This window comes from Xyrauchen texanus, chromosome 22 (assembly GCF_025860055.1).
Source record: "Xyrauchen texanus isolate HMW12.3.18 chromosome 22, RBS_HiC_50CHRs, whole genome shotgun sequence".
Lineage (NCBI taxonomy): Eukaryota > Metazoa > Chordata > Actinopteri > Cypriniformes > Catostomidae > Xyrauchen > Xyrauchen texanus.
Window position 1 is genome coordinate 38,974,987 of NC_068297.1, and position 12,863 is coordinate 38,987,849.

Consider the following 12,863-nt stretch of genomic DNA (forward strand, 5'->3'; position numbering starts at 1 on the left):
ATGCAGCAACCTTTACATTTTGAAGGTATGTTGCCACCCTAAAAGTCGAAGGCTTTTTACACGTTTCTATTTGTCCTATTTTTTTTTTTTGTTCTATTATTTTGTTGTTTTACCTTTTTGTTTCAGGGCAAATTTTAAATAGATGCAGATTACCATGCCGTGCTGTGGGGCATTACCACTGCCCCCACTGTTCAAGGACAGTTATAAGAAGAGTGGATATGGAATGGCATTTGGTCTTATGTTATAATCAACTGACCTCACAGTCTATGCAGCCTTACCCGGCTCGTGCCACTCCATCAGCCGAGCCTTACCCGCCTCGCGCCACTCCATCAGCCGAGCCTTACCCGCCTCGCGCCACTCCATCAGCCGAGCCTTACCCGCCTCGCGCCACTCCATCAGCCGAGCCTTACCCGCCTTGCGCCACTCCATCAGCCGCGCCATCACAAGACCACTTGTATGCACGGCAACCGGTGCAGGGTGCAGCAGAGGTTTATGGGAAGTCTGTCAGGTGTCCTCATTGCAATCTTAGTCTCCTCAAGAAGAATTATAACACACACCTCTTGAGGAGACATGCTGATTTGTCTCATGACATCACTCAGGCCTGTCATCTGCAGAGTGTTATTGTCGATGAGACAAATGGCATATTTTCCGTGCAAAAAACTGGGCATGGGTTTTCTGTGCCAGTCCATGTCCAGAGGAAAACATGGGGAACAATACATCAAGTTAGATGTGAGCTAGAGGAATGTGTGCAGTATCAGATGTTGGCTCAGTGGAGTGGATTAAGCTATAGTTTGTGCTCTCACATTCGCTCTGTAGACTACTGTAGTGAGATAGCTGCAGAGACATTTCTCGGAGAAGACGTCCTGAGGGATATGATTGCAGTAAAAATTTTTGGAGAGGCAAAAGCAGCTATATGTGTGAAGAGGCAAAAGGCTGCTTGTGCAGCGCATGTTCCTCTTTGTGTGCCTGTGGACTTTGGTGGGTCTCCATCACAAATATGCCTGTCGATCCATGAGCCAGACATTCATAGTTTTAGCCGACTTGGAAGGATAATGGTCACCTATAACATTCAAAGGAACACCTGGCATTGTCCCTGCACAAAGCCACGGACATCTTGTCCACACATATACATCTCAAAGTGGCATCTTTTTCAAACCCAAAGAGACCTCTTCAAGTCAGAGGTGCCCACAACACCAAGCTTAGAGGGTTGCAGTCTCCTGGACACCACTGGTATAAAGAGAAGTGTGCAGTACATTTTCAAAGATAAATAAATTCCAGAAGCACTTCCAAAAGAAGTTACAACACCAGGAATGAAGATTGAATACCCAAAGCAGTTCTTTCCTCTTGAGACAGCGTGCCAGTTATGCCTTGGACATCCTGCACTTGCAGAGGCTGTACTCGTTACCAAAAAAGCTAGGATTGTCAGCATGATGGGCTTGATAGAAAGTAAGTCCGAGAAGCATATCTAATGTAAAGAGCAATTGTGATCAGTGAAGGTACGTACACACTGCCAGCGACATCGCGCGCGACAGCGACTCAATACCATTCATTTTCAATGCGAGCACAGCGACTTCCGGCGATACGAGCTGTCGCGACCGTTGGCGCTAGATGTGGGCGTGTCCAGCGACGCGACAAAGTTGAGAAAAGTTCAACTTTGGAGCGACTAACGGAAGCGACAGCCAATTCGCTATGTGCACAGGTGACGCGACGAACGTTCGAAATCTGCGTGGTGGGCGGGGGGACTTCCGGTTTAGGTTACTACCGGTATTTCCGATGTAGATGTTGTGGAAGAGTGAGTGGCAAGCTATCAGTGAGTACCGTATGTAAAATGTTAACAGTAAATAAGAAACGTCTTACATATCAGTATCAAATTGGCAACTCTAAATTACATTGTAGTGTTCCTCGATGTGCCGTTTCATCGAGGTATAATTCTGAAGTTTTCATCGTTTTCCGCATCAGCCTGAGGTACGAGCTCAGTGGCTAGTCAAGATAAGACGCGAGAACTTCACTCCTACCGATAACACCCGGGTATGCAGTCGACATTTTAAGCTAGAAGATTTCATCATAACCACAGGACGTCGAAAACTTGTTCAAGGAGCTGTGCCATGTCTTTTGAGTGGAAACATTTTTGTTTACCAGCGCCAAGGACTGTATTTTTCTCTATGAGCTTCCATATACTGCTTATATATTTTGTAATTTACTATGCTGTTTGTTTGTTTTTTTGTATCTTGTGATATACCTTTCAGAAAATTGTCTGAAATATTGACAATGTTTACATGTCATTTATTGTCTTTTACACTGCCAGGAGGAACACAAATACATGAGTTAATTCAGACATTTATTATACAAAGACACAAGCTGTCATACTACACTCAACAATAACATGGCTCCTATAATTGTAACATTGTGATGCAACGTTTGACATTTTGTATGAGTTATGAGTTTGTAGATAACTAGTCCACATAACTGCACATAATACAGTACTCAACAGTACTTTAATGCTTCTTTGCATTTCTGGTTGGATGTCAACTGCATTTCATTGGCTCTGTACCTGTACTCTGCTAAATGACAATAAAATTTAACGTAATCTAATAACTACTAACACTGAATTCATAATAACAAAAGGTACCTTGTATAGGTTTGTTGTTTATGTACATACATGTGCATTTCTTAAAGAGAACTATTTACATTGATTTTCACACAAACACGTTTTGTACAGTCTGATACAGTAATGCAACATTATGATTAAGGCTCTGCCAGCCACACAGGAGCACTCAACCTCATAGAGCTGAACAGGAGTGGAGTCTTCTAGGACAATCTTTTAAAAAACAAAAAAGTGTGTTATAATCAGCAGAGATCACAAACTGATCAGATATCTCAAAGTCAAAAGTGCATTTTGCATTATTTTTCAAGTTAGCTACTATGAGTTAGAGAATGAGGTTACTTTAGGGTTAGTAAGAAAGTAAGTTAAACACAACACAATATAAACAGCAAAGCAACTGTCTCAACAACCAGCTTCTGGGGTTTCATATAGGAATGGTAGGTCTACTAGAACACTAATAGGGCAGGCACGTGTCATCATAGTGTTACCTACTTCAAACGTTTGGCTAGCTAGATAGTTGTCTAAGATGTTCAACTTGTTTAGGTAATTATACATTTGTTTGCCAGTTTAACCCATCATTGCCAAATTGAAGCCCCAGAACAGAACTGGTTGGATCAGACGAACAACTGAACTGTCTTTCATCCTACTCTGATGGTGTGAGGTTTGTCATGTTTCCTCAAAGATCTATGACAGGTAGCACGGATGCTGACTCTCCCTGTCTGTCTTTACTTGATACTGGGGATAACTAAATACTCTCAATACATGTAACTGAACAACACAAGTCATTAGTATATGGGTGATTCTTAGACTATGGGCACTTTTATGTACTTTGTAACCAAAAATATCATTTTTAAAAAAATATGACCAAAGTACAATTGATATGGATTGCAAGAGTAGATTTGTGTAATACTTTTTATATTATAATACATTACAATACTTTTTATATTTAGATTATAATATTATTTATATTTCTAAATTATACTTTTATATTAATTGATTTCATTTAGATGAATGAAAATTCAATTTTGTTGCATCATTTATTGCTTATATTTTGTGCATTGTGGAAAAACTGATAAAACTAGTTACAAAAATGATCCTAGACAATTCTTGACTGACATAAGTTATTCTGTTTTTAAATAACAGCATTGAGATGTGGTGGAAATGACATTTCAATGCTGTTATTTAAAAACAGAATAACTCATAACTTCTTAGTTATGAGACTAACACAGTCTCATAACTTCTCTTGTAATCTAAGTTTGTCCTCTTACAGACCTTAAAACTAGACAAATAATTTAAACATATGAGATGGTGTTACGTGACTTTTGAACAAGTTTTTTATTCAACTTCACAAGCCTAAAAGTGCCCATTGTTGAAGAAACGCCCATACATTTATTCAATGTCAGATAGTAAAATGAACATATAATAAACCACATGTGACCAACAACTAAAATTAATCGTTTAATAAGTATTTTGTAAAGGTTACTTTCTAGCCTAACGTCACCTAGCATCATCGCTAACGTTAGGGCTACAGCTAGCTAAAGACATAGCATAACTTACCTTCATAATTGTCAATGAATGAAGAGACGTATATCTTGAAACCCTTTTCCCTCTTGCTCTTGGGAGCCGATGATGACGCTTGAATTATTCGGTGTACGTCATTTATCGTTATCCTTGGCAGATGTTGAAGGGATCTGGTGTAGAAAGCCATGCTTATCTGGTCCTAGTCTTACCTGACAGTTACCGGCGTCGTCGATGAACCTAACGTAGCGTTAGACCGGAAATACCATCGCCCACCAGTGACGTCTGACAATCATGGAACGTTCGTAAAATCAACTAGCCAATAGGAGAGACGACGGGAGAGCTCACGTGATCCTTCTCTCTTTCTCTCAGCTCCTGCAGTAACGGAAAGATGGATGAAAGGCTAATTCTTGCTATTAGAAATGTTCCAGTGCTCTATGATATGTCTCTTCCCACGTACAAGGACATTTTAAAGAAAAATACTGCGTGGAAAGGTGTATCTGAGATCGCGGGGATTTTATGGACCCATACAGACCGACATTTGCATTTTCGCCGCAGAAAAACAGCCGCTCTGGCAAACAGCACGCCTTGTTTCTCATTCATCTTTGATATAAAGCATTTTATGTACTGATTCCATTTATATTTAGTCTTTTCCCTACAAAATGTTTGTTTTTAGTGGCAAGAAAAGAGATTCGCTGTCAACAGCAATGGAATGACATCCGTGAATGTCATTTATAAACGTTACTAGGCAACCAGTAGTGGGAACACCCACTAGCGACTTCACCGCCAGCCACTGGCGACCTGCAGCGATAAAGTCGCTGGCAGTGTGTACGTAGCTTGATGGCTAGTATTGTGATGGGTTGATATCAATGTGATTTGTGTTTTACAGACATTTCAACATACCATAGGATATGTCCACAGTGCAACATGGTGTATAGGTACCAGGAGTGGAAAGATGGTCTTCACAACTTTGATAACCATATTTTTCTCACCCTTGAACTTTGTCTGTTTCTCAGAGAAAATGTTACTGTGAGTATTAATCTTTTCTCCTTCAGATTACTTGACTATGGGCTATATGGAACATTACATCGTTTTTATTTATTTTTATTTTTAAGTTTCTATCCTTAAGCAACAAGAACATGTCTCTGTCTAATCTCAGACTTATTTGTGTTTGCTCCACACTTTAGAACCATGTGTCTGTGTCAAGAGTTGTGGATTCATTGGAGGGGTTAAGAGGAGAGAAGTTTCCACCCAGGAATGTCATATTTCACGCCTATTGCCACTTTGAGGCTTTGTGCGACACAGAGTACACTTACTCCTGTATCAACTGTGGATTTTACCCACCTGTGGTAGTCATGGATTTACACAGGAAAGGGGTTTTCAAGCTGGCAGGTAAGTGACATTGTGATTATTTTGTGTGTTTGTTTTCAGTGCAGAAGTGTTGCTTTTGCCTAATGGTGTGATTCATTACAGTCAGTGACCTCAAAGCACCCCTGATGACTTCAACGGAGAACATGACATTGAGAGTTTTTGGAATTCTGTTCACCTTGCGACGATAAGTCGTGGTTTTTCCAAAGTGAGTTGTGGTGATTACTACATTTCATCAGATTCTACATTGTAAACACAATTTGGATTACAAATAATGCATCACATTTTGTAGGCAGTGCAAACAACCCTTTCACTGTCAGTCCAAGCTATGAACACTGGGCACCTTGGATTGGGAGTGAAACACGTCGAAGTGGCACTGTTCTTAACACAGAGTTCAAAAAAGTGAGAACATGCCCCTCTTCAACTGAAGCACAGCTGAGCAGTGTTACTGAGGACCATCTGATTGATGAGTTGGCAAAACAATAGGTGATGTTGCCATGTGATGAAGCTCTCTGGGTTTGAGGGGTAAGAAAGTGTCCAGTAAATGTTCTTTTACAGTTTGTCATAAGTACAGGTGAAACTCGAAAAATTAGAATATCGCGCAAAAGTTCATGTATTTTAGTAATTCAAATTAAAAGGTTTTTTTATTGATTTCATGTAATATTCAAATTTTCTGAGATTTTGAATTTGGGGTTTTCATAAGCCGTAAGCCATAATCATCAAAATTATAACTTTTGCATGATATTCTAATTTTTCAAGTTTCACCTGTATTATCAGGTTGGAGTTGTGAGAAAATTGTGCAAAGCCTGCAACATCGACACCAAGGGCTCCCGCCTTGATCTCATAACAAGACTGAAGGAGAACATGAAGAGCAGACAAACATATGACAAGGTCTTCCAAAGCATATGGGGTGCATCTGGTAAGTTTGTGTCGCTCTGGAAACTATGGTATTAAGTTGTTATAAATTACACAGTTTACAATCTTTTGAATCTTTAATTGCAGGTGGATGGTCTGTAATACTTTGCCCACATGGCATTGTATACAGCATCAAATTTAATCTACGTGCTGAAAGTCCCAGGGACTTTGCAGACCTGTTACTCTCCTGGAAGCACTTTCCAAATGTCTGTGTTTATGATTTTGCAAGAGGTTTGGCGACACACACCAATTTGCGGGTTCCTCATTCACTGCCTTTCCAGCCTTTTGAGGGCAGACTGTCTGATCCCACAGAAGAGAATGTGAAGGCAGCCAGGGATGGGAAATTGCTGGTATCACTGCCATGGCTACATGAAAGTGTGCACTGTGGGGAGGATAATGCTCATCTGGTCACTGGATCATCTGAGCACTATGTCTTATATGACCGCTTCCATGAGCAGAATGCCACAGATCCAAAGGACATACTACGCAGGATCCAACTTGTCCCTGAGCTGAAAGGGTGGTTGAATAGCCAAGTTGCTGAGCAGTTCTTTGCCAAAATGCGTAAAAGCAACTACTTCTTCAATAACATGACTCCATCAACCCATGCATTTCTTATGAGAAGTGTTATCCATCGTCATAACACCTCCACAAATAGAGCACTTCTGGAGAGGCAGTTAAACTCTGGATGTCGGCTTGAACTTGTAAACACCATCACCTTGTCTACTTTGGGACAAGCTGTCATAGGTGATGCATCAAAACGACGAAGCACAACTGTGGTGGCTCAGGCATCTTCAGCAACAAGTAAATTGCTTTAACATCAATGATCATACAAAGTCAGTCATGTAATTCATCTTGACCCATCCATCCATCCATCCATCGTCAACCGCTTATCCTGTGTACAGGGTCGCGGGGGGCTGGAGCCTATCCCAGCTAACATTGGGCGAAAAGCGGGGGACACCCTGGACAGGTCGCCAGTCCATCGCAGGGCCACACATAGACAGACATACACTCACACCTCACATCCACATCCACACCTAGGGCAATAATCTTGACCCATGTGACGTAATTGTTTGTTTTGTCTAAAAGTTAAAAACTTCACTGAAATGCATATTCTAGTCATTTAATTGGTTCATAACATCAAATATTGTTGTACTTTAAGGATCTCAACTCACTCCAGCCGAGCCAAGGTCAACTGAAAGCATAGCTGCACAACCACCCACTGATGAAGCACAAACACAAAGTGAGCACTATGAATATGAGTTGAAATAACTAATGCCTACTACTAACTGGGAGGAGTTTAATGTTGGGGATAGGTGAATGCTACTGTCAGATCAAATGCAGTGAGATTAATGTATATTAGCATTAATAAGAGTAACTGTTTCATTTTTCTTGTAGATGTTGGCCCTTCGCACCATTGTGGGCAGCATTGTGCAACACTTACTGCCATCAGCAACCTCAGGCCCTGTAGAACAATGTGGTCAGCTGGAGGAGATCATCCCCTCCAGGAACAGCTGGTACATAAATGCATAGCTTATTTGACAGAATTTAATTTCTTCTTCTTCCATTGAAGTAATTAAAGGATTTTGTTGATATTATTATTATTTAATGCTACTTTTTAATTTGTCTTTCTTGTAGGTCAGCTATGTTCTGGATGAGGGTAGGCCTGCCAATGAAATTATGATTAAGGATGGCCCTACATGTTTGACCAGAGAGAACCTGTTATCTTTAGGTCTAAACAGGGAAATGGACTCAATGGTGGGTGAAAGACTTTGTTGGAATGTTAAAGTACTCAATATTTTTTAATTGTAAATACAGTAAAAAAAAAACATTAAATCATGTGAACAGGTGGGAAATGCTTGTCTGAGGCTTGTTAAGGAGATGGTTGAGTTACAGGTATGTATACACATGTATTAACGTATATTTTAGAGGGACCTATGTGAGCTCTGTGCAGTACAACAAAGTCAGCTGTCTTTCTTTAGGGGAAAAAGGTCTTTATTATGGACCTCCACATCCCCCCAACATGGCTCCCACCCTTGAGTTGTGACCCTCTAGGCAGTCTTCCTGTAAGTACCTACCCATTTGTACAGCCAACTCTCTACGCACACCTTGGCAATAGAATCGCCATTGGCTAGTATTTTTAATAGTCGCCCAGAGTGATATTTACTTGCATATGCGAGTGATTTGCTCGCATTGTAGAGGGTTGACGGCAATGATTAAACTGATTTGAATTAACAGCATAACTTGCTTTCTTTTAAGGTCAACTCCACCGAGAAAGATGCACTTATATTCCCGCTGTGGACACAAGGCCATTTTTTGCTATGTGTAAGTAATGCATGCTTTCAAAGAAAGTTTCTCAAGCTATACTGTTGATGTAGAAAAGAAGCATATGAAGATTCATTTTTACAAAGCTTATTGGAATATTACACATGAAAGGTTAACTCATTGCCAAGACTATTCTCAGGTGATGATGCCAGGCAAAAGAGGAATACTGTTTCTTGATTCGCTGTTTGCACAGTGGGAACAAGGCTTTGGAAACAAGGCCTACAGAGATATATTGAGGTTACACAATGATATATTTCGGCAGTCACGTTCCCCTGACTTGCCCACATTAACACTAGAAGTGACAGAATTCCATAACTACTAGACCTGCCACAAGCGGTCATTTTTACCATTTATTGTATTAGTATCTTTTAGTATCTTTTAAAAACAACACCAAACTGTACATTTAATAACTAAAAGTATCTTAATTATAAAACATTTTATTTTAATATAATAAAGAAAATAGGCTAATAGAAAATAATTTGCGGGAAATGTAACAAATGAATACCGCGAAATTCAGTGTGGTCAATATGACCGTCTATGGCCGAAATAGGTATATGTTCATTTTTTTTTTGCCTTATGTGTAATTTATATGAAAAACATTTCCTAAAAGTGTCTGTATATTCATTTAAAAAGTCAGCAGATAGTTGACTTTCAAAGTTAGATCTTAGATCTTTCAAAGATCAAAATTATTGCAGATATAAAATTCAAAACGGTCAAAATGACTGTCATGGCACTTCTAGTGTTAATGCAATTACTTTTGGCAGTCGTGTTCTTCTGACTTGCCCACGTTTATATACATCTACTCTCGGCAGTCGCGTTCCTTTGACTTGTCAAGGCTGCTTGGATAAACTTCATAGTTAAAGTACCTCACGTTCAGAGGATGTAAGCATTGTTGGCATCAACCAATTTCTGAATTGTATTCTGCATTTTTGAAACGGTTTGTGTTCCCCAGCTGAATTGTAATATCCTTCGTAACACTGTCTTGATTTTTATCAGGGCTGTTGCACAAAAGCTCATGCCTGGGCCATGGGAAGAACAGTCAGGCCTGGATGTTGATGTAATAATCATTTGCAATGAAAATGCACAAGAACATTGTATAAGGTTGATAGTCATTGTAAATTCTTCATAATGGGTGTTCTTTCTTTCTTCAAACAGGGGCTACCCCTACAACATTATGGGATTGACTGTGGACTATTTATGGTTATGGTGGGTTGCCAAGCTCATTTTTAGGATGTTTAGTGATGTCCACACAACATCCATTGTCCATTTTTATTCATCTTGGTAAATTTATGCTCATACAAATGACATGACAACATAATAGCCTTTCTGCCTTTACAGTATACCTGGTACATAACTGTGGAGGCAGCCTTTGATTTCACCACCGTAAGTGCAGTCTTGGTGTTGACAAAGATGTTTAATGTTAATTGTGGTGAATCACATTACAACTGTTCTTATCTTTAGTCTGACATGCCATATCTGAGGAGTTGGTGGTGCAAGGATTTGCTCGAGAACCTTGAGATTGAGGGGTATGGTTTGTGAAATGAAAAGTAGTACATTAATAGATAGTACTGTCAAAGTGGGAAAGCATGATGAACATATTTGGTCAATGTCAATTACAGACATGGTCGAAGATTTGCGCATTTTACACAGGAAGGCAGGAAGATGGGGGATGGAAGTCTGCCGCCCGTTTTTCGTGTCCTTAGGAAAAGGAGATACAGCACTTTGGTAATATTTCAGTAAAAAGTATTGAAAGTAGCATGTATTATGTAATATGCAGCTTAATATCTTAAACTGTGTTTTTCTTTGTTTTCCTTTTTTTTTTAAAAAAAAAAAGGTACCTACGATCCCAGCAAAGATGTTAAGGGTTTCACAGGATGGGGCTGTGGCCACTGACATTTTGCAGGTATGTGTTCATAATCACTTTAATGTTGATGAAATGGCTTGCAATGACTCTATATTAAATCTTGTTTCATATCTACAGTTGCCCGATGACATTCTCCAGAGGATCCTTGTCTTTGTAGTTCTACAAGACGGCTGCTCTGCAATCCCGAGGCTGGCTCTGACATGCCAGAGATTAAACAACATTGTCAGCCAGGAGCATTTTCAGCAGGAGGCACACTTCAGCTGGCTTGATAGTGAGTTCAATAAGTGTCGTTGCCCCATCGTGTTTTTTTTTTGTGGGTATAACAATTAGGCTAGATTAATATCACCCTCTTCCATTTCCCTAACATGAAACTTTTGGCAGGTAAAGATTTGTTCATTTATTGTCTGAATTGTCACTTTCATTGTGTTTTGAAATTGAACAGGTGTAGTGAATTGGAAAAGACTTTCAGAGAGACACCGTCAAATGCACAGAAAGCCGTACACCATCTCTATATGCAGCCGCCTACAATGCAGCCAGCTTTACAAAGACTGTGGGGCTGGCTACCAGGGAAATGGACAACGGGGAGTGCTTTTGGGGTTTTACTCCTCAGATGACAACCCTGGCTACTGTAGCTGGGATTGCTTTTTGGATGATGGAGGTCTTGAACAGTGAAGTGTGTGTGCGCGCGCAGTGTTGTCTTTGATGTAACAATTTTGGTCACTTTTTTGTAATTCAAGTGTGTTGTCAATATATATATATTTTTTTAAACAATTCAATTAACTGGAAATTATTCTTCATTATTTTACTGTGGTTGATTTGCATGTTATTTTGCTTTAAATACAAAATTCAAAATTATTTTTTTCATATTTGTATTTTTTTTACAGTATGGTCCCTTGCAGTTATTGTGTTGTAAAAATTTAAGATTATTTGGTTTTTTTTACATAAAAACAATTAAAACTTAAATTGTGGAAATTATTCTTCATTATTTTACTTTGGTTGATTTGTACATGTTATTTAGCTTTAAATAGAAAATTCTGAAATTATTTTTACTATTAAGGTATTATGACTTTTAAAGTCATAATATTAAAGTTTAATATACTGCTTTGATATTGTGTGTGAAGATTAGGTGAGGTCACGTATATATGCGCTCGGTTATATATATATATATATATATATATATATATATATATATATATATATATATATATATATATATGCTGTCGGTCGCGGTCATAGACAGTAAGGCCGCAGGAGAGGTGACGTATATATGCGCTCCGGCGCAGTGGAGGTGACGTATTTCCGCTTTTGAATGGAGCTCCACTCGCCCCGTAGTCTGCGGTCAGCCCCTATTGTCTCAGCTGGGCGTTTTCAGCTGACAAAAACCCTTGATACGAATGCAGTGTATATGCAGTATGTTTTTATTTATTATACACGAAAATGTAACGATTTAACCATAAATGATTATAATTTAATGCAGGTGGCTAGAGTCATTTCAATATTTTATACATTTGCTTATTGATATTATGCAAGCATATTATGTATCCACATTTATGTACTCAACTAGAAGCAGAATATTATCATATAATTTACATTCCTGTAAGCAGCTTGTATGGCATTATCACGGCATATGTCTATCCATTTATTGCTGTGTTTATGCATGTATGTTTACAGACTGAAGCCTCACATGTTCCATGTGTGCCTTAGAAGACTATTCCATGTTTTTCTCTATGCTTATAAGGGTTGTAGCATTGCTGAACCAACATTCCCATGGGAAACTGACAGATTGATAACTCTTTCTTGATTCTATGGGATGTTGTGTGTATATATATATATATATATATATATATATATATATATATATATATATATATATATATATATATATATGAGAAGTTGCCCTTTTGACCTCATGAGAGCTCAGATGTTTGTAGCACGCATGCATGGCAAACGTGTGTGTGTGTGTGTGTGTGGGTGTGATCTTTACGAGCATCTGGCTGAAAACAGATTTAGCATGCTACCTCACCACAGCTGTCACACTTCAATAGGTGTGACAATTTGACCTGACACCCTGAATTAGGACCTTGTCATGAAAATACAGAACGTACTATACCAAGAATGGAAATTACCATTGGTCCTGACCTTAACATTGGTCCTGATGAGAGTATAACCGCTCGACTCTGGCTCTACGCACCTGTTTTCAGCTTTGAGGCCTCGTTCTCATGATCTTACTTTTAAACTTTAATTTATTTACTTTGTTCATTAGACAAAGACAAG

The 12,863-nt window shown here is 39.1% G+C and overlaps 1 protein-coding gene across 1 annotated transcript; it reads left to right on the forward strand.

Annotated features, from left to right (window-relative positions):
• The first annotated feature begins 1,310 nt into the window (after window positions 1-1,310).
• LOC127662705 (uncharacterized) lies at window positions 1,311-11,482 on the forward strand. The gene is made up of 19 exons (XM_052153994.1): window positions 1,311-1,446; window positions 5,010-5,149; window positions 5,308-5,512; window positions 5,594-5,646; window positions 6,266-6,407; window positions 6,491-7,204; window positions 7,563-7,643; window positions 7,799-7,917; window positions 8,039-8,158; window positions 8,249-8,296; window positions 8,383-8,466; window positions 8,660-8,725; window positions 9,881-9,931; window positions 10,064-10,108; window positions 10,187-10,251; window positions 10,345-10,450; window positions 10,560-10,628; window positions 10,707-10,860; window positions 11,032-11,482. Exons 1-19 carry the CDS (start codon window positions 1,311-1,313, stop codon window positions 11,259-11,261), a joined length of 2,628 nt encoding a protein of 875 aa, XP_052009954.1. The 3' UTR covers window positions 11,262-11,482.
• Window positions 11,483-12,863: the final 1,381 nt, after the last annotated feature.